The sequence below is a fragment of the Parambassis ranga genome, chromosome 4 (genome assembly GCF_900634625.1).
Source record: "Parambassis ranga chromosome 4, fParRan2.1, whole genome shotgun sequence".
NCBI classification, from domain to species: Eukaryota; Metazoa; Chordata; class Actinopteri; family Ambassidae; genus Parambassis; species Parambassis ranga.
In genome coordinates, this window is record NC_041025.1 from 3,993,935 (window position 1) to 4,017,491 (window position 23,557).

A 23,557-nucleotide genomic window follows, 5' to 3' on the forward strand; every position below is an offset into this window, starting at 1 on the left:
ACAAAACACACAAGCACAGGCACACACAAATACTAGCTGTCCACTCCATGCATAAAAAAAGATTTTGACCCTGATATTTGGAAAGATTTCACATCTTTTTATGCTGGCATTGACATTCAGTACTCTATAGTGGCAGATTTTGCAGAATATAATTTAAATAATGAATTTGTATTTGATTTAAGACTTTTTTGACATCTATTATTGAGGTTCAAGTGCTACTTACTTCTATCAAAGGAGTCTACAACTTGATTGGAAGTTATGGACTATTAATAGGCCTTTATTGTAGAGGAGAGGCAAGACTAGACTTGGCAAACTCTAAATGATGCAGAAGTCACCTGAACAAGACTTTGATTTGACCAAGATTGGAGGGACCATCCAGCATAAATAAACACTATTTACAATAATGCAGAATCAGTGGGAGCTCTGAACTTGTATCCCGCCAACAAGACAGTCCTACGTAGGTGGATTGAGAGACAGTGGCACCCAAAGTGTGGTCCTACTTTTTGTAGACTAGACACAAAAGGAGAATTTTGTTTTGATTTGTGGTCACTGCATAAAACACCACTTCACAAAGTTATGTTGGTATTTGAAGCAGGGGGCAGCATGGTGCTGCAGTGGTTTGTACTTTATGATTTTCTCTGGGTACTTTGGCTTCCTCCAAATTGATGAATTTTTGTTTGTCTATCTGTGTTGGCCCTGAGATGGAATGGCGAACTGGCGAGGGTGTACCCTGCCTCTTGGTTCAAGAAGTGGATGCATGGAATTAAAGCATTCTTGGTGGCTTTGTGGCAATTTGATGATGTCCCACATTTATGTTATTGATCTTCCAGTTGATCCTCTTTCTTAACAGACATGACTGAGTCACTTAGCACAATCACGCTTGGCTTGCAATTCCATTCATACATTTTAGCGAGCATGTGGGCTTAATTTTAGCTCCGACAGGCAGGTGTGTATTGAGAGTCAATATGCAGAAAGGATGTGTCCAAACCACGGGAAAGGGTTCAAGATATAAATAACAAAAACTATGTGTGACTATCACCTAAAGCACCAAATGTAACATCTTCAACATAGTTACATTCTGCTGTTTCCCCTAGTAGTGAAGAAAGCATTTCCACTTTTCCTCCAGCATAAACATGAAGCAGCTGCTGCAACACAACTCTCAACTCGACTCATCCTGTAAGAATTCTAAAAAGTATACATGCATACAACTTATTAATATTTTTTTTTTAAATTGACCCACACAATTGAGAAAATGTATGTATTTATTAGTACTATAACTTTTGAGATATCTTCTATATCTAGCTGAAGGTTTTGTGCAGTGTTGGCTGACATATTTGTGTTCTCGAACTAAAGCCTAAAACAAGAAAAACAAAAAAAATGAAAAGACCAGCCGGTCCAATCTAGACACGTCTTTATTGCTGAACTTTCAAGTCCACTCCTCTCTGAGTCAGAACAATAAAGAAAGTAAACATCAAGAACCAAAACAAACCAGCAGAGGAAGCTCAAATAAGGTCTAGATCAAAATTTATTGACATCTCTTTCCTGCAATTAGGAAAGCAGGAATGACAGGGACTGACAGCTCCTGGGAGGATTGTAAGACTGTCTGAGAAAGCAAGAAAAAAATAAGATGTTCTCGCTCAACACACACTGACTTCTATAGCAAAACTAAAGAGGATGATTATGAAGACCAATTAGTTAAAGTGTTACCATTATCATTCCCAATTTTTGAACTGCCAAATGGATTTCTCTGTGGCTCAGCCTTTAATGCCATCTTCTATTAACATTTTCCATTTTAAAGGAGAATGTCATTGTGCGGTCCCCTTTTAAAAATGCTTGATGGTAATGTCATGGTTATGAACTTCATCATATCTCTGCAATATAATGAGCGAGGGTATTGCAGTGCTGTCTCCTGTGCTGGTGATTTTCTACTGTTCTAATACACAACAAACACAGAATCATTGCAAATTCGTCACGCCATTTGTCTGCTCAGACAGTGACCAATCCTAGGTGTTTATTAAATGTCTTTTTATTTTGCCTTTGTTTCATTAGAAGTCGTGTTTTTAATGAACAACACAGTCTGCTTACAAAACTTACCTTACACTCACCATCAATAAAAACATTTGTTGGACATTGCTGCTCAATTTACATTACATCATACCTCTGCATATGTCATAGACTTCATTACCAGGCTGTGAGGTTGGACATTTTAACATAGAGATCTGTGGGGATTCAGTCACTTTTGGAGTCACCCTCCAGTGGACAACAGAGGAACTGCATTTTTTTTTCCCGGCACTAGAGTTTACCACCTGCCTGGTAGCAATGACCTAATGCAACAAGTACAGTGCTTTCTGGGGGTTGAGGTTTGCAGCATAAGGAACTTATGGATGAAATTTACACAAGCGGTATTTAGTTTTGTTTTTTTTTGTCTCATAATGGTTTGGATCTTATTAATGTTACTTTGTTTACATGAACCTTAGAAACACAACTGCATGATCATGTATCATTGTTCTGAAAGACTGTGAGGTGTCAAGGTTTTTATGTCCTTATCTCCATAAAAAACCCTGCAGTCTTGCATAGTCTGCCAGTTTATCGGAATTACATACACTTAGCATGACTTAGCCCCTTCCTTAACCCTATGTTAAAGTGATGAAGTTAGGTTGCACTGAGCAGGCCTGGCTTAAGATCAAACCTTAAGCTTAACACAGTCTGATAAATCAGATGCCATAATCTAAAAATGATATGGAGACTATGATATGGAACTATAAAAGGAATGCAATGTTAGGAGTACAGATGTGTATATATATATATATATATATGTTTTTTAATTATTATTATTTTTATGGCCTATAGTTTATCCATCTGTCTGTTTTGGTAGTGTGTTTTGTGTTGGTAGATGCTCATTAAATGTTGGTTTTAACTTAACAGAAAATACAATAATTCTAACAATGAATTGTCCTTTTAACATCCGAGTATGATCATATATATAGAACTGGTAGTCAGTTGGAAAAACATTTAATTATTGAGCTACTTTGGAAAAAAACAAAAAAAATATAGATTCCAACTATTGGTGAAATATGTAGATCAAAGTTTCTGGTATTCACCCAGACTACAGAAAGAATAATGTATAAAAATCTGATATATTTGACAGATAGTTAATAATCCATGGTGTTACATTACATGATGTAATAGGCAGTCCTCCCTGCTGTGTTCCTTCCAGGTCTTTCTCCAGCTTGGCAGATGACAGTGAGGAATCCAGAGCCCGGTACCTCTACAACCAGTGGGTGGGGCTCGGTTTGACTGACGTCCACCTATCCAATCACACCGTTCTGCTCAGCCTGCCCGGTCCCACACCCAACACCATCACAGACAGGTCCGGTCACCAGTGTTTTTTGCCGAACGGGCTCCCCTGCGACCAGCGCGGACCCAACGACCTGCCGAAGCAGCAGTTCTCCTACGCAGCCTACTCCGCTGTAGGAAGTGTGCAGGTACAGTCCGTCACCCTGTATTGACATTTTATGAAACAAAGGTTGCTTAACCCTCTTGGCTGCTGCACTCAGGTCTTGCTCTTCCTCCCCCTCATCACCTCTGTATTGTCAGATTGTCTAAGTCTCTGGCCTCTAGCCACAAGAGGGTCACCAGTAAAGGTCACAGCCCGAGGTTGTAGCTTTAAATGTTACAGCCTGGATAACCACAGTTCAGGGTCCACATGTGTATTAATAGCAACAATTGTGAATCAGTTGTTTCATTTTCCAGTGTATTTAGGAAAGATTAATTTTTATGCAATATTCTGAATACACAGTTTTAGAAGCTGATGCAAAAACTTGCATTCTTTCTGCAGAATCTTGAGTACATAGTTCTGCCAAATAAGTAAAATGTTACAAATGTTATATTAGGTTACATCAACTACATAAATGAACTATAGTGGACTGACAACATTCTGCATTATAGTACTATATTTGTACTATATATTGTGGTAAAACACATACGTTTTTGATGTAGATGTCAGATGAAGAAGTGTTGTTAGGTTCAAAAACTTTTTGCTGAACTGTCATTTTTTCCAGCACAATTTGATCTACATTTAGATTTATTACATATAATTGCCACATTTCTAGTTTAGTGCTAGTTTGGTAGTATAATTAACAATCCTATGTCTGGAATGAGGGAAACATTTATGGTCGTGTGTCTTATGATAATTTTCGTACTTACACATTGGTAACCTTGTGAATGGGGCCACCCACTTCTGTTACTATTAATTATGTCTGCATGATATACAGCCTGCATAAGCTGCACAACAGGCCAGAGAGTGGCTGCTCAGGAGGGGACATGACCCTCAGCCTATTGGGTAAAAATCTGAAGCAAAGTTTAAGGTTGCTTTCACAATACCTGCTGCATTGCTCAATTCACATAATTTAATTTAATTAAGTTATTTATCTAATTTATTTATTTAAACAATTATTTACACACACACACAAACACCTTTGCTAGCAACAGGCTTACTATATATATATATATATATATATATATATATATATATCCTGTGGCTGTGCTTGCTGTTTACCTTGCTGCCACTATGACAGGCTTAGCTCGCCTGTTTTCACTGAACTTTAAAAGATTGCCATACCCAGCCACAATGCAAACTGTAGGGACAGATTGATACAACATAATTATTAAAACGCTAAACACATGGAATGACTTCAGCTGTCTTTAAAAAAAATGAGAACACACAGGTAGATATATATTTGCACCAACCAATAAAGTCATCAGCTACAGGGCCATGTTCAGTGTCATCATCATTTAGATGGCTCACATTGATTTTAGCATCAACACATTTCTCAAGACGCATATCCCTGCAGTCTGTATGGAATAAAAACAGCACATACACGCTGATATACTGTTACCTGCCTGACAAGAAATTTAGCAGAGTGTTTACCTGAGTGTTGCATCGACACTTCTTCCTGCTCTATAAGCTCACAGAAGCAGGTCTAACAGATATTGCACCCGCCTAACCAGTTTCTCAAAAACTTTCATCACCAATGGGTGAGAGCTACTAGTCTGGAATCATTCAGTCATATTACCTTGCTGCTCTGAGGTTGACATAGAGGTCAACACTACAGTTTGACTTACCTTTAACTACAGTTAACTACAGTTAAAAGTAAGTCAAACACATTATGAATAAATGTGTAAAAAAAATAATATTGATGATTAATTATGTGTTTCATAATGGCAGGCTGACATTGTCATGTATGTCGGATAGTAGCATTGGCTTAACAGCAGTGACAGCTTTGACAGTGACTACCAAGCTAAACAGCAATACAAGAAAGGATATAAAAATGTTATGAAAAACATCATATTTATTTCAGTCATGGTTTATTTTATTTTATTCTAAAATGGCTTGTCATGATTGAGATGTTCCAGGAGAGGAGCACACCGTTGGATGATAGTATTAAATACAGCACTATGAAAAGAGAGCCTTGCAGTTTTGGGAAAAGTACAGACAAACCATGTAATCAGTGACAATCAGCTTTGGATGTGTAAGGGAAAAAAAATCTCCACGAAAATACAGCACAAACAGTTCACACATCAGGCTGAAGTTTGATCATCAGCATTGAGCGTTTTTATATTTTCCAGTTTTTGGAATTCACACTTTCAGAATAAAATTCTTTTTGAACGCAGCACTTCATATACAAATGTGGTAGGAAACTTTGGAATCATTGGATTTAAATGGGTCATACTCAAGAAGTTTTTTTCGTTATATAGATATAAGAGAAGAAGAAATGTTTCCATGTAGCACGCCTCCAGCCATCTTTTTCCAGACAAGTGGTAGTTCACACACAGAGTTTACACATTACACAGATAAGAATAATTTCTCTGAGTAGAAGAACACCAACTCCATGCAGCAACTGTAAAAATCTACAGTGTGATATTTGCATCATGCTAGATGCACAGTTAATCTTTTCTACCATCTTTCAAGAGTGAAGGTTAATGGAAGTCATTATGCATGTAGTCCGCCCGCGCTCGCCAACAGACGCACGCACAGAAATGCAGTCACACTATTTTTAGGAGGGTTTTACTTCTCTGTATCCCTGGAACAGAGAAAGGGGTTGAAGGAGATGCTTGTTATTCCCCTGAGCCTTTGCCTGGCCTGAGGGCAGATGAAAAGTTGGAGTGATTCTCTGAATACCAAGTTTCCTCCCTCTCTCTTTCCATCCCCACCCTCCCCTCTCTCTCTCTTTCTCCTCGTTCTCATTTCTGCGCTTTGCTCGATCCATCCAGCTGTCCGCTCGTCGAAGTCTACCCAAAGGAGGGTCACAGTCATCCATCACTGGATTATTTCCTAGCTCTGTTCCTGCATGCTGCCTTGAATTAAGCGGCAGTTTGCTGGATCTAAACATGGCTTTCAGACAATTAAATATGGCGTTTGTGATGGATGAACAGTGGCCCACAGCAAGTGTACTGGACTAATAAGTTCTACTGTTGGTGGCCCTGTTTTCCTGGTGCTGTGGGAACTATACTCACACACAAAAGATCTGAGGAATAACATTAAATTAGGTTATTTCTCAGATCATGGAACCTTTATTGAGCTTTTTTTTGTTTTTTTTTAAATACTCTGATCACATGAAGCTTACAGGTGCAGTTGTGTTTGTTTCATTAGCAGTCCAGCAGTACTCGGGCAAATATTGCCTGTGTGAATATAATGAATCTGGCAAAACAAAAAAGTTATTGTGCTAGCCATGAAAATGGAGAAGTTTGGAGAAGTTTTTTAAGCACATTTGTACGTTTAGGGCTTTGAAATGAGTCGTGGGTAAATGACATCTGTACATGTGTACAGATCAGGTGCACCCCTACCTCCTAATGTGGACTTTTGTGGTTGGATTTCCATCTGTGTGGCAGTTATTGGATATGGAGAGAGGCAATCGTCAGATCTTTATTGATTATTTTATTCCAAGTTCGTACTCCTATAATGAACCTGATCTCACTCCTGTAGTGTTCACCTTGTTTGTATGGTTAAGTTAATTGGAATGTTTTGAAGAGGAAACAGGCCATATAGTTATTATTTTTTTAATAAGCAGAAATGAAGAATGGCTGCAGATCTGGGAAATTATGTGCAAAGCAGACCTAGATAGCGTAGGACTCACAGGACTTGTAAAGAAGGAACTAAGAGAATATACAAGCAGCATCCCAGGTGACATGAAGTATAGAAAATCCTCCTGGCACAGTACACAACCACAAGAGGATGTTATCCATCAAGTGAAGCAGGATGCCAGCCTCCCGGGTAGCGCCTCAGGACCATTCGGTCACAGCTGTAAGAACATGCAAAGACAGGCACATGAATAAGTTGGTGGAAGAAGTAAATAGTGTATTTTACCTGCGCACAAACAGATGGTAACTACTGCAGTGCATCTCAGTGATGAAACACCTTGTGCTGCCTAAACTATATATATATATGCATGTGTGAAAATAACTTATTCCATCCTGTACTTATTGACAAGTACTGTATCCTGAATTATATATAGGAATTATATATAGGCAAGGAAATCCAATGTTAGGAGAAAGGACATATATTATGTAAATATTTTAAAAACTTGATTTGAATCCACACCTTGGCCTTTGGTTTTAAGACCACGTTTATAGCAGTGTATTTTGAAAAACGAATATTTCCTTCCTTCCGTTTTCTAAAATAACATCAAGCACACACGTTTACATTAACCTGCCCACTGCCTGTGGGTGGCAGTGTAGTTAGAAGGAGAAAGCCGTGCAAGCCAATCAAAAGCCTCATCAACGCAGTCTGGCTCTTTGTGTCAGAAGTTGTTCCAAAAGACCTAACATGTCTCTGCTCCTCTACAAAGTGAGAGGAGCTGTATTTGCAAATGCAAACATGTAAAAAGTGCTTACACCAACAGAAATGCAAACGCTACCCGGAATGCTTCCATTACTAGACTGCAGCCTACTCTGGCAGCCATACTACACAAAAAAGGTCGCACGAACTGATGCGCAGACTGCTGCAAACTCAGTTTAAAAAACTTTGTTTATGTCTAAATGAAAGGCACAAACGAAGGGAAAAGTCTGTTTTTACAGATACCTGTGTATGTGGAAACGGGGTCTTAGTCTCTTCTGTCATATTGTATACTGACGACTTTTTGTTGTGTATGAGCAAGTGCACTATAGGACAAATAAAAGATAAATTGAAGCATCCTGCTGGTCTGTTTCTAGTTGTAAAGGTGGTAAATCTTAATGCTGCAGTCTACTACATCTGCAGCTGATAACTTCTGACTTCTAAAGGACAAACCAGTGGAAAATGTCCTGAAATGTTCCTGTTTTCAGACTAGCTGTTCCAAATCTCCATTTATAGAGTAATGGTTGCAGCTTTAGAGCATACAATGAAGAGTTGGCTGATTTTCTTGTGTGTTTGCTGGCCTCCTGTTTCAAACGATAGATCTCCCCAGTTTGGTGTGGAAGGACTTGCCTGTCCACACCTCCTCATGCTTCATTAGACTTTACAGATCTTGAATTGGCTGGACAGGGAAGCACACGAGTGTATGGCTGGCTGACCACATGTTTTTTTGTTGTTTTTTAGCCATGTCACCCTTGTCTGTAAATTACATGCCATCTTTCTTGACACAATTATTATTAATTATAATGCTACTACATATTCAATTCACTTGGATGCAAGTGACAAAGATGAAGGTAAGCTGAGGTAAAGGCACAGACTTCATTATGTGACTCAACATCACAGTGTCAAAAAGCTCACTGATGCTTTATAAATGCTTACTTTTAAGCCTTAAGCCTTAAGGATAGACTGTGGGGAAAAGCCTCTGACTAATTCAACACAGCTACAGAAAAACACTCCCTGGTACTCATCCCCATTTCCTCACATTTTGTCTGCTCTCATCCTCTGTCTATAGGATGTCTTCATTACTGTCCAATGCACTGTTTCTTTCTTTCTTTTTTTTCCATATTTGAATGCTAAAGATTTACTTTATATAATATATGTAGTAACTGGAGATCTATTATTGGATATGTCAGATCAGTATATTCTCAGCCTACACATATGAACTAAAGAGGGGAAAAACGCACAGCAGAGATGGAGCTGCAGGATGCTTCACCTGTAAAATACACTGCTCAAAAAAAAGGGAACACTTAAAGACTGCATGAGGGTGGTATGAGGGCTCAATGTCCACAAGTGGGGCTTGTTCTTACAGTCCAACACCGTGCAGGGTTATTGACATTTGCCAGAGAACACCAAGATTGGCAGATTCAGCATTGGCGCCCTGTGCTCTTCACGGATGAGAGAAGGTTCACACTGAGCACATGTGACAGACGTGACAGAGTCTGGAGACGCTGTGGAGAACATTCTGCTGCCTGCAACATCCTCTAGCATGACCGGGGAGGCATTTCTTTGGAGGCCGCACAGCCCTCCATGTGCTAGCCAGAGGTACCGGACTGAGATCCTCAGACCCACTGTGAGACCATATGCTGGTGCAGTGGGCCCTGGGTTCCTTCTGATGCATGACAATGCTAGGTCTCATGTGGCTGAAGTGTGTCAGCAGTTCCTGCATGATGAAGGCATTGATGCTATGGACTGGCCTGCCCGTTCCCCAGACCTGAATCTAATCCAGCACACCTCGGACGTCATGTCTCGTTCCATCCACCAACACCATGTTACACCACAGACTGTCCAGGAGTGGACTGATGCTTTAATCCAGGTCTGGGAGGAGATCCCTCAGGAGAACATCCATCGCCTCATCAGCAGCATGTCCAGGTGTTGTAGGGAGGTCATACAGGCACGTGGAGCCACACACATTACTGAGCCTCGTTCTGACTTGTCTTGAGGCCTTTCCACTCAAGTTGGATCAGCCTGTAATGTGATTTTCCACTTTTACTTTGAGTATATTTTCAAATCCACACCTCCATGGGTTAATAATTTTGATTTACATTGATCATTTTTATGTTATTTTGTCCTCAACATATTCTACTATGTAATGTGTGAAGATATTCAACTGTATTATTTCATTCAATGAGATCTAGGAGGTGTTATTTTAGTGTTCCTTTTTTTGAGCAGTGTATATTAAAAATTGGCAACACTACACGCCATCATGCACGTACCTCTCTGGTGCGCGTAGAGCAGGAAGAGAGTGACAACCAGCCAACTATCTGCGCAGGGTCGTCTTGGAGGATTGGCTGATGTTTTTAGCGTTTTATAGCTTCCACAGATGATTAATATTCTTTGTTTTAATGTGAAACTGCCGAACTAATCGGTTGCTATCGGATTGTAAAGATAAGTTACACTAATTTAACAAAATTGCATCAGAATGAAATCTCCTACCCTACCTTTAACAATGCTCACACATTACAATTTAAATGGTAAAAGTGAAATGCTAGAGTACTAAATGTAACCTTGTCTACATCACAGCAGCCACAACAACGAGGTTAATACAGTTAACATGCTAGTTTAATTCATAAAAGCTTGGCTGAAAACTCCTCAATAAATGAAATAAACTTACTGTTATTGACACTTTATTTGGAAATTACATTAAAATAAATAAGGGTTTAATAATGTTAAATACTCAAATGCAGGCTTTGAGACCAAACATTCATCACTCAGTGCAGTGCAGAGCCGTCTCTAACCAATGTGGTGCCCTGGGCGAGACTATGGAACAGCGGTATTTGTTTTTCCTTGACCACCCCCTCAAGGCAAAATCAATCCCATCAGTTTCCATCAGGACCCACAAATCATAGAGACTCTCTACCTGCACCAGCAGTGCCCTTTCCAGCAGGTGGCGCCCTAGGAAACTGCCTATGTTGCCTATGCCAATAGCCGGCTCTGACTTAGTGGGAGGAAAAGATACAAACAATATATTGAATTTATATTATGATCTTATTATTTTGAAGTATTAATTTATCCTCCAAACATTGTTGTAGTCTTTGGTATGTTCTCTCCTTTATAATGTGATTAATTATATTTTATTTAGAGGTTTAAACCATACATCCTGACTGTGCCTCAGGTCGAGGTAGGAGCAGCACAGAAAGACACAAGTATTTTAGAAAGCATAGAACTGGAAGGTCGCTCTCCCTCCAGTAAAGAACAGGCTGCTGACACGGCAAACTCAGCAGATGAAGCAGCACTGGGACAACCAGACACTGCACTCTATTTCTTTGTTAACCTTACCTTAGGTAAGGTGGAGCAGGATACACCCCGGCCCAGGTGAGGTGCCCCGAGGCAATAGCTGACATCTCTGCAGTGACAGCCTGAGATTTAGAGGTATTTGAGAGTGTCGGAAGTTTAGTAAGGATAAAATGTATGAAGCTCTACCCTTTATGAGAAACCACTTTTGGCCTTCTGCTGTCAGTGCCAGAAGGACAAATGGTGTCACCCTTTTATCTCCTGCCAGACACACAGCTAGCACCGGCAAGAGGAGAGAACCTGGAATCGAAATCCACGGTTCACTGTATACTCCTGCTGTTAAACAAGTGGACAAAGCCGGGTCACTGGGATGAAGAGCAACAGAAATGATTCTTCTTCTGCCAGCAGTAAATGCTTGGCACATTAGGCCATGGCTGCTTCTATGGTGCAGTGATTTCATTGGAAAACAGCTCAGGATGCTGACACAAGAGATGATGAGAGATGTCATGTTGACAGACTCAAAGAATCCACAATCACTGTGATGGCAGTTGAAAAGCCTATACTGTCAATTCTTTCCTTTAGAAGGTCAATGTAGCCCCATCAGACCAGGCAGGAGGCTTAGTTCTGGCAGGTTCTGCTCTGTCCCTCAACTGACCCTACAGTTGAGGGACTACCGGTGGCACATAGAAAAAGCTCAGGTGCTGAATAAAAATGGCCTCTGTATGTGGAAGGTGTGGATTATGGGCTGCAGCTGCAGGCAGAATGTAATAATGATGCAGGATGGTTAAATAATAGCCATGATTGTCTTGCCAACACATTCCCAGAAGTTCCTCTCTTGGATGCCTGATCAATGCTGCATAATGTTGAACGTTTGGTAGAACTTGTTCCCACTCACAATTGGTTGTTTATAGATTAAATATTAAGATGCTGGAAGGATGGTGGAGGAACATGCATGGCAGAAAGAAATTTTTATCAGGTGCTGTTTGAGCTCTCTTGAGTTTTTGCACAGTTAAGTATATCTTCAGCCCGCCTTCACTCTATTTGTTTAGGTTTGGGCCTTTAAACATCATAGTCTGGGCTTTGGTTACTGCTAACAGCTCCTGCACCTTGTACTGTTTGATTCACTACCTCAAAAGTAACATACTAATGAATGGATTCATATGTTTTTTTAACCTTTATTTAATATCACTATCGACTTAAACATGTTCAATCTTTACCAGGTTAGTCCTGTTACTCTCTGCTGTGAAAACATTTTAATATGGAGGTCTATGTACCAGCAGCAGCAGAGCACAGCACTTAATCCACAGCATCAGCGGAAGCTCTTTCTGCTCATAACCAGCAGGATGTAGATACTGTGAAGGGCACGGCCCAGAAAGACTCTGCAGCCTGTCTCCACCTGTTGGCAGTGTGCCCGCCAACCATTTCTCCAGCAATCCTCTAGGAGTCCCTGGTTCTTGGCTACTATCCCCTCTATGGTCTACCCAGGGCACTGTCACTTGTATCAGGGCAAAGATGCTCAATAGAATGTCTCGCTGTAATGATGTTGCTGCAGTATGTGTCGGAAACTTCAGTTGTTTGCCCAGGACTACTTTCTATCTTATAAACACACAGTACATTATGTGTGAACATTGTTGTGTTTTTTAGGACGTGACTTTTCCTTTTCCATCAGCTTGTTGATAAATACACATTAGTTACACTGTTCAGCGCCATCACTCCTGCTCTAACAAGTGTCTACAACAGTGCCAGTTTTCCCATTAACCTCTTACTGCGTCGCTGTGAGGGGGTGACTGACCAGGCTATGCCAGTTGTTAGTGCTTCCACTGATATCTGTCAGACTGTTGTTCACAAATGCAGCACTTGCAGACCCTGACCATGAGTCCATCAGAGTGGACCACCTTCGAATTTGCAGAACAGAACCAGGATTTCACTTCTGGTTCTGGCTGAGCAACCTTGTTCTATATGAAAAGTATATTTTAAGAATCAAGAATCTTTATTGTCACTATGCAAGGCACAATGAAATTTTGTTCAGCAGCTCTTGGCTTAGGCACACAGTTTTTTTATGAGGTCCACTTAGGCCTAATATTTGTCCCAGCCTGCACATCTAGTCAAAACACCTCCTTGCTTTACATATTATTCTTATATGCACTAAATGCACACCATTCTCACAAACCATTAGCCTTTAGGAATAACCTGTTAAAAAAGAGTGCTATGTGCATTCCACACCAAAGAGCTTATATAATAGACCTAGAGGGTTAACAATGAAAGTCTGAAAGCATAAAGATGCATTTATATGCATATCACAGTCCATATTTACTGAGTAAACATTTAAAGGCTTTGGCCCCTTCTGTGTACATTAATGACGGCCTTGTTAGACAAATCCAGAAATACATGTTAATGAAATCCTCAAACATCCCAACACAAAAAAGCTTAATAATCTATAGAGTGTATTATTTGTCAGTGATTTTAAATTATGATATCAGCATATTTTTCAATACCTAAATCAGTCTTCTTTAAAAGAGGCTAAATTATCTTACTGCTTTTATACTGTGTAAATAATGACAGACAATCAACCACCACAGCGTATTAAACCTCACAAGATACTCTAATAGGATCTATAATTAGGTGAATTAGCATTATTTAGAAACTACTACTGTGCCATCATACTTATCTTCATCAGAATCGGGGTCTTCTGTTAATATGAACTCAGCCTCTTAGAGGATAATGAAGTTCTTGCAGTTTGAAGGAAAAAAAAACAGTTTTTCTTCATTAATATGCAAATGTGGGGGCACATGTGCTCTGGAATCTAATGAATTCATTTTCTCTATAAGGCTAGCCTCAAGTGTGATTATGAAGACTGTGCAGATACAAGAGCGACTTCACTGGATTGTGACCACATACAGTAGAAACAGACACATCCCGGTGACATCTTTTTTTTTTCCATAGTGTTTAATGACGTGCTTCTTAAAAAAGTTCAGTGTATGTAAACATACATAGTTTAACGTATGCCAGTATATAAAAGATGGTATAAGTACTTTATATCAGGCATTAAATCTACTTGGTTCAGTTTAGTCATTAAACATTCTTTTATTTATAAAAATGATACATAAATGTATTCATACTGTACCTTGTGAAGATATTAAAAAAAATGGTTTTCCCATCAGTGGCCCTCTGTCAGCCTGCTGCTTCTTGTTGACCCCACATAATGACAGTGTCATTGTGAAGGCACTTTACTTACTTGATGTGATTAGAGTTAATTGTAGTGTTTGAGCAGCCTTCAATCAGCAGAAACAATCCACAACCTCCTCCTCCGTCTCCTCCCTGCATGCTCATTCTCTCTCTCTATCTCTCTCTCTCTCCTCCACATATGTGCTTAGAGACAGACACTGGGATGGGAAACATTCCAGCTTCACTTTTTATTTCCTTCAATTTATTTTACTGTGAATGAAAAATTACCTCCTGCAAGTTATCGATGACAGATTTTTTAATTATTATTATTATTTTGTGATGAATTCTGATGCAAGACTGAATTATTTAAACACTTTGTTTTTTTTACAACGGTAGAAATACCTGTGTGTGTGTGTGTGTGTGTGTGGATGTTTTTATGTGTATTTTTTATTGGCTGCCACTTCAAAAATCAATACAAGACATTTATGAATCAGAATATAGCCTTCTTGTAAGCCCCATTAAAATGAATGGAAATGAGTGGTGACACATATTTCACCATCTCTTCATAATAATACAGTGGAAAATGTTCCCAATGATGAATTTGTGCTTGAGTCCTTGAGTTGAACTTGTTTTTTAAACATGTTACCACAGCAAGTGGTTTTTCTAAAACGGCTCAGATTAAATAGAATAGAATATAGTATAATATATAACATTTCATTAGGGTGACTTTCAATGAGAGTTCTTCCCTAATGAATATGTACATGAATGCAACTGTGCTGTATAAACATATTCATTTAAAGATAGTCAAAGTTATTGGATCCCATCCATCAAGATATATTGGTCTGTTTGTCATCCTTTAGTAGAGGCCTGAGCCGGGTCAGGCCGGGTTCAGAGGTCAAAAAATCTGCATCTTCACAGGACAATGAGCCAGATGGACACACCAATACCTTTAATTACATTAGGATAAAACATAAAGACAGAGAGAGATGGAGCACAGCAGCACCAGCTCACTGTGTACAGAGGTCCCTCTGTACTGCAGTTTGCTGCTGCGTCTTGGACTGTTCCACAGCCCGCAGTTTAAATGGAAGACTTTTATGATGCAAATGCAGGCAGAAGTGATAAATCTCTCTCTCTCTCTCTCTCTCTCTCTCTCTCTCTCTCTCCCCTGCTCTCATCTCCTCAGCTCCCCTGATGCACAAAGATGGACTCCCCTCTTTCTCTCTCTCTCTCTCTTTTGCAGCTAAGCTCTCTCTGTATCGCTCGCTCACTTTTTTCCCACTGCAGCATCGCGTTACGCTCACCCCCAGGCCACATGAAAAATGAATTGGGCCCAGGTGATGCGGTAAGGGGGGAGAGAACGACAGGAACAAAGAGAGATCCCAAAAAGTAATGTTTTGACTTTCCTCAACTACTTCTAGGTCACTTTTATTTGGGAAATGTTAACACTCGCTCAGTCACACACAAAGAGACACACACCTTTGTATTATATTCTACTATAAGACTATTGATTTTTACAAAATAAAAAAAATAAAAATACTCCAGAATAATGCCATTCACAGAATAACCTTCAGCATATGATCAGGACAGCATAGCCTGTCACATTGTCACACTATGCTCCAATGGTTTTTGGTGTATTCTTTTTCTGTCACGGTGTCATCCGAGGCCCCTTTAAAGCTGGGCTGTCCATTGTTGAGCCTGTGGGATACATAAGAAAAGCTCATCTGTTTGACAGATTTGACAGTTATGTATCATATCAATATAGAAATGCTTACATGCTCTGTCTGCACCTTTTCTTGTAATCATCTAGGCGGCAATACACAGATACATACATAGATATTCATGTAAATGATTAAAAAAGTTAAGGCAGCGTTTCCTTTTTGTGTAAAACTGCAGAAAAGTTGTATATGAAAGTGTAAAATGAGGCACCTCCAGAATCTGTTGGTGTCCTGGTCAAAAAATTGACAAGAGGCCCCTCCAGTCAACAACATTCTTTCGTAAGTAACCTGACACCAACAAACATTTTCTCCTGTTTTTTCTTCGGCCATTGTTGTCATTAGAGTTGCAACACTTGCTCAGGTGTTGGCCACACACAATACAACTGTACAATGCGAGGTCATTTCCATGCAGGTTTTCCTTTTAGATTTGGGCATAAATTCAACCTCATCACATGTCGTTTGGCATGCAGTGTACGGGGGGGAGCGAGGGTTTGATTGTGTGAAGCAGGGCAGTATTCCTGCTTCTTTTACATCTTCTCTTCTTATTATGACCGTGCTGGATTGTGCATTATTCTTTGGAGTGCCACTTGGTGGCACTTTAAAAAATAGGTTGCAGGTGAACTTTCAAACATGAAGTAGGAAATGGGAAGTATGGTTAATAAAGGGTGTTTGTGCATACACATTGTTAGCAATACTGACAAACAGCTATTGACCTGTTTGGGTGTGGGGAATTTACATCACAGAAATACTGCACCATTAATATGTCTGCAATCATTGCTAACTTTGTACATTGCCACTGCTGTAGTTTTAAGTTCGTTGATCCTTAGGGGCCACTTAGTGGCCTAGGACCCTAGGCAGTTCCCTTGCCTTGCCTCCAGGAAAAAGATGCCTCTGGCTCTGCTGTTTATTAAAGCAACAGTGCCCCATTAGTTTGATTTAATCCATATTTGTTTAGAAAATGAGACAGTGAGAGATTCTAAGGATTTAACATTGCTGGAGAGCAAGGCTGCTGGAGCAGCATCTGTACTCCTTACACATTGTAGTGTGTGAAGCACCCTAAGCACTTGGTAAGATAATGTGAATTTAATGTGTCTCAGCACAAAGAATTTGAATTTGACCTACAACCCTCCGTCCAGATTCAATTCTGGCACTTCACTTTTTTTTTTATTATTACAATAAAATAATATCCAAAATGTTAAAAATGTATCAACATGACACACAAATTGTGCCAAAAGTTATGGTCCTCCACTTCATGTAGTACTGAGACTTGACCTGATGCAGCATTTTAATGAATACCTTCTTTCTCCTCACCAGGGGGAGGTGGTGGATGTGCAGTATGGCAGCGTGGATGACCTGAGGAGAGCCACAGACGGCATGAACATCACCAACCAGATCGCCATTGTGAAGCTCGGCCGAGCTCCTCTGCTATACAAGGTAAGACCAATTCAAAGCCCTGCTGACAAAGGGAGTCACACATTCCACTTTACTGCTGATACTGTAATCCTGCTGCAGGAAAAAAAAATCACTAAGATCGAGAAATGAAATCTTTTGATCTTTAAAAATAAGGTGAGTTACCTAAATGATATCAGGTATGTTTAATCTAAATATAGCTCGCTACCCTTTGAAGGAACTAACTGCTGCCTGCAACACAGGGATTTTTCTATTAAACAGTGTCTTTTTTTTAAAGCACAAATTTACTATAGACTTGTATCTAACACGTCTGTGTTAAACCGTTTGCCTTCATGAAAATCGAAATAAAAACAACATTAGCAATGCATTGATTGATTGGGCCTGTTTCTCCTTGGAAGCGTGCCACAACCCGCTCAAAGCAGTTTTCCCATCAATTAGAGGATGACAGGAAAAAAAATATGAATTCCAATCCACTTAATTAAAACATAAACATCTACTTACATGTTAATTACTCGTACATTTATCTTCACTTGCCATTAAAATAAGGAGTAATTTCATTAAATCTCCAAACTTCCACCAATATACTGTGAGGACTTGTACATATTCACTAATGGCACTTTAGACTAATGGTAATTTATTGTTTCCATGGCTGAATAAGTGTCAAAGAGGTGCTGTACTGTTAAAAAAAAATAATTATATAAAATAAGTGACAGAGATTTATACCATGTTATGCCTTTTTACATCAGTGGGGGTTTGGATGCACGGACCAGTACAAATCCTCTCCAGAAACTCCATTTTCTTCCTGCTTCGTTCAGTAAGCAAACCTAATCTGACAGAGACTGATAGCGGGGATTAAAGTGAGATACACCGACAGCTTCACGTCTGATTCTGCGCATGCTATCTATCTGAGGCCCACAACCCGTGGCACTCACCATCCTTGACGTGGTTCTGTCTGTGCACCACATCCACGCAACAAAGTCTAAAGTGCAAGACTGTGAGTCCAAACATGGGTGAATTTCTTATCTTTCACAGGTGTGAGGAGAAATTTGGCTGAGGGTAGGATGTTGATGTTCGCATGGGAATATTAATCAACACATATAAACAGGAATAAAAGCAACAATGTATAATCCTTCACGTCCCAAGGTACTCAGCTTCAACATTTAGGTACAGTGGTGGTTGAAAGTTTTCTGAACCCTTTAGAATGTTCTCTATTTCTGCATAAATATGAAAAAACATCAGCAGATTTTTATGTAAGTGGTAAAAAGTACAAATAAACCCAAGTTATATGACTTCACTCCAGTATTACATATGTGTGAGTGGTAGAAGTATGTGAACCTCTAGGATTAGCATTTTATTTTAAAGCGAGAGTCTATGTGTGTTTTCAGTCAATGGGATTAGAATCAGGTGTCAGTGAGTGCCCTCTTCATTTAAACAAGAGCGATCAATTAAAGATCGTGGAAGCATGTCCTGGCATAAACAAAGAAGATTTCTGAGGAGCTCATAAAAAGTCCATTGTTACTTACTCAGGGGTGTTGACCAACAAACGATCAGTACAAAAGCAAGGCGTGTATAGATTTACTGACACATGGTGATGGTAGCGTCATGGTAGTGTCATGGTAGCATCATGGTAGCATCATGGTAGTACCAGCTACCCTTACACTTTTTATATTCTTTTTTCACCAACATGTTTCCTCGATCTACACAAACATATGGATTGTGTTGCTATCTCTGAAGTTTAAACCAATCAGGTGGCTCTATCAGCTCCAATGATAGCAGAGCTCATGTTTGGCAGCAGCACAGCAGCAGAACATGGATCCAGAGTCATCCTCCACTGAACTGAGCCACCAGTGGACATGTTTAAAAGATATGTTTGAATTTAGAGGGCCCAAAAACGATTGGTGGATATAGCAGATCATTCTGTGTGGGCCTGCTGGCAGGGAGTTACTAGTAGTGACATGTGTAGAGGCAGAAGTATCACCAGGAGCTCTATCTGCATTCTGTATCAACATGGCAGCACCTAGATGTGTCAGTACTTTTACTTTAAATACTTTAACTTTATGTACATTTAAAAATAAGTACATAAGATTTTCACCTAAGTAGAATTGTTGATGTAGCACTTCTACTTTTACTAAAGTATATATTTTTGCTGGGTGACTATACTTTTACTTTAATACCAAGCTTCCATACTTCCTCTACCACTACTGTCTTATAATCAGAACAATACATTTATACCTATTACTAAGAGGTCTTTTGAGTCAGTATAGCAGTGCATCATAACCTGTATGACACTATACTGGATGAGTTGTATGTCTGCTTAGTGTGAGGACCTCTGTGGTGCCCCATGTTGGGAAAGGACAGGGTGTCTATGCTCAGCTAAAAGCCAACAACAACCTTTGTCTAGTAGTAGTCTGTCCATCCTGCATTCTGCTGCATTCTGTTGCTTTTCTCCAACAGACAATGGGGCTTTGCATCTTTGCCTTTCATGAGATGAGCCTTCATGTTCTTCATTCAGCTGTAATACAGGGTCCCCTTGTTGTTATGTGGCATAAATGCAGCTTTGTGTGTACCTCTGTAGTACTCTGCATGTTGCCTGGTTTTATTACCATTTCTAATTATTAATCATTAGTAAACTGTGACTGTTCTTTAAATTTCTACACTAATGTATCAATGTATTCATCATATTAATGATCTTTTGAGACAATAAATACAAATATGGGTAATTATAGCACATTAAATCATGATGAAAGCAGCTACAGTCTACATTAGACACACAACAGTGATCCAGATCCTGGGAACCACACTAAGATTACACCTCATAATGCAATTAAATCTATGCATTTTTTTTAGAAATAGTATAAATGACTTATCATGAAATAATGTGGTGATTAACATCATATGACATGTTCTTGAGGCTATAAAATGTTTATGTGCAATTGTGATAAACTGTGACAGTATACCAAACTAATGAAGACCATTGAATATTTGATATCAAATACACAATTCTATTCATAATAAAACAAGATGTTCTATGGAACTAGCTCAGCACTGACCTCAGGGTGTTTTGTTAAAGGGGAATAATGCATTTATGTATATGTTACTCTATGTATGATCTGCAGGGAAGTGATTACATTATCCATGATCTGAAAGCATGCAGGGTTTAACCTCCATTTCCTGATATAGCAAGAGAAACGCATCTGATGCGTTCCTTTGTGCCTCTTCCTTATTGGACGGCTTGGATCAGCACCATCCAGTTTCCTGTATCCAGCACACCTTACCATACTTTTTTGAATGTGTGAAGGTGGTGATAAATGACAAGCTAATGAGGCATAACAGGAGTAAATGGAGGTTACAAAAAAAAAAAAAAAAAAAAAAGCAGAGGGAGTGTTTAAAGTAGAGGTCACTATACCACATCTGTACTGTTAGACTTTTAAAAATCCATTACATTAGCCTGGAACAGCTGTCACATGGGACCTCTTCTAGCAACAGGCTGATGACCCATTTTCTTCCTGTTTCACCCACAGTTTGTGACAAATTTCATCACGTGTGCTTCATTGTGTGTGTGTGTGTGTGTGTGTGAGAAATGATCGCCCTTTACATGTAAGTCGGCGGGAGTGATTGATGAGCCTGCTTCGCTCACTAATGAGCGTGTGACGGTGACTGCGATCCCAATGTTACACAAGCAGTCAGTCACAACTGACACACGTGTTTATTAGTGTAATTTAACTGAACTAATTTGGGGATCACAGTGCAGAATAACACTATAGCCCTATTAAAGTCACTGCAATATTCTAGCAGAGTTATTAAGGTAGGACTGGTTTTGCAGGTACACTGTTGCCGGATAGTTTTCTTGTGATCTTAGTTAACAAAGTGGGGTTTTGATAAACCGAAGCCCTCTATCGCAGATAATAGGTACCAGGATGTTGGTTAGAAACTGTCTTTGTCAATCCAGGCTTTCAGCTTCAGGGTTTGTACACATTCACTTTAAAAGGTCAAACGGTCATTTGACTGGTTACTCTATCGCAATCATTTTCATTTATTTATGTCTTTTTTTATGTATGTATGTCTGTTCCTCAGGGATACAAAGAACATTCCAAGTTTACGTTGATAGCCCTTTTAATTTCTTTTTTTTCCACTTCTTTCCAATATTCTGGGATTTCAGGGCAGTCTCAGAATATGTGACTAAAACCTCAAAAATATCCCTCAGCAGGGTAAAAAATAGGAGCATTAAAATAACTCTTTTTTGATGAAAACTTTCCTTATGTAAACTCCAATTTTCACATTTTTAACACATGGAATACAAACACCACACATGTTGTGTGGCAAGATGAGTTTGCCTTTAAACAGCAGTCAGGAGGTGCAAATCTTGGACACTGCAGGTAGCATCGTCATGACAACCAATTGGTCCAGCTGACACACACAGCTGATGGAGTCGTAGACAGATTTTTCTGCTGTTTAAACACACAGCTGTGACATTGTGTTTGTACATACAACATATCTGGATTTACACACGTTTACACTGTTTGCATCATTCAGTACAGCATTCCTAAAAAGCCATTAAATTCCAGTGATGGATTCTGGGAATTCTATTTCTCTCCTTTGCTGTGTGTTGTACAAAAGGCCGTGCTCTGTGTTGTACTATCAGTTATTTAAAGCATCATGTCAGAGTCAATGTCAGCGACTTGGTGTGTATGTGTAACTCTTATTTTTGTATATAGTATGTGCAGTGTGTGTGTGTGTATTGTAAACAGGTGATTGTGTGTGCATTGGTCTGTGTGTGTTTGCGTGTGTGTGTCCCTGTTTTCCACTGAAGGACAGAGTTGTGATGAGCAGAATGACCGTGGCTGATGTCACATATTCAATAAAATAGTCATCTACGCTCATAAAAAACAAGGACACTACATCTCCCATGGACAACAGTGAAATACTGCTGTGCACAGCAGCCGCTGCAGCACACTTCCTCCCGCTCAGAACTCTTCTGCATCCTTTGATCGCCATGAAAGCAGCCAGTCGGATAAACACAAAAAAAACAGCTTCAAAAAGACAACAAGAAATCACTTTATTATTAACTATTAATCATTCTCTGTGATAAATATTAGATGATTAGCAACATAACAAAGACCGTTGCTTTGTCATCACTATGTTTGATTAGCAGATTGTGGAAGTGCACTGTCCAAACAGAAGCCTTCAAAATATAAGTCTGTTGTTACTGTTGTTACTCATTATAAGCAACAACCAGGCAGGCCTGTATCACTTAACAGTGACATTTAGTCTACAGTTAGTGCTGCTACATTCATTGAAAAGCCTGTTGATAATTACAATATCTATGTATTTGTGCGTGTGCAGCTCTCCCTTCTGTCTGAGTTGGGTTTCGGAGGTGTCCTTCTTTACATCGACCCTTGCGACGCTCCCCCTGGCCGCCACACTTGGCGACAAGCCTTCAGAGTCACGCTCAACCCTGGAGGAAACCCCGCCAATGGTGAGTGACAAAACATCATTACCCACAGTTCACACAAAAAAACACAATAAGCTAATAAGTTCTATAGGTCAAACTTTGCCAAGACTTCCAGATTTGTCCTCAAGTCCTCAAATCACCCCTCAGAAACCTTCAGAAGAAGTCACAGCAGGTTCATCCATATTTATTTATAGTCTGCTGCCCTGTTCACATGGGTGTAGTTCTACTCATTTGCAACAATTTCTTATCTGTGGTCTTATCCAGAGTGAATCTGCCAGCTCTTGTTTCTGTAAGTTGGTGAAGTTTCAATCATTTCTGACACTTATTCTCTGCACATTTCCTCTGCTTGTCTTCCATTTAAGAGCACAAATAATAACTTCAGGAAGCTCATGTCGCTTTAAAACACAAGGAGAAAAGAAAAACACACACTAGTCACAAAAACACAATCTTGACAAATGAATAGTTGGGGTGGGTTACTTGTGTTGACTGTTCTTGCTTCAGCTTCCTGACTGTAGTCAGGCAGTACCTTTATCTTCATTGCTCGGCCTCAGAGGCCAGGCCCCTCTTATAACCCATCACTGCCTGCAATAACAAGCTTTTTGCTGTTTTTCCAGAGGCTCAACAGTTATTGCATGGCAGTCTATTATCTAACTTAATGCCAGTAAATCCAAGTGAACACAGACTTTGTTCACT

General features: G+C 39.6%; 1 protein-coding gene across 1 annotated transcript in view; it reads left to right on the forward strand.

Moving 5' to 3' along the window:
• Window positions 1–23,557, forward strand: part of naaladl2 (N-acetylated alpha-linked acidic dipeptidase like 2) — a 282,516-nt gene that overhangs the window by 57,414 nt on the left and 201,545 nt on the right. Inside the window, exons 4-6 of the mRNA XM_028404275.1 lie at window positions 3,218–3,485; window positions 17,317–17,436; window positions 22,756–22,888. Of these exons, the coding sequence (XP_028260076.1) occupies window positions 3,218–3,485; window positions 17,317–17,436; window positions 22,756–22,888 (521 nt within the window). The remainder of the gene's footprint in view (window positions 1–3,217; window positions 3,486–17,316; window positions 17,437–22,755; window positions 22,889–23,557) is intronic.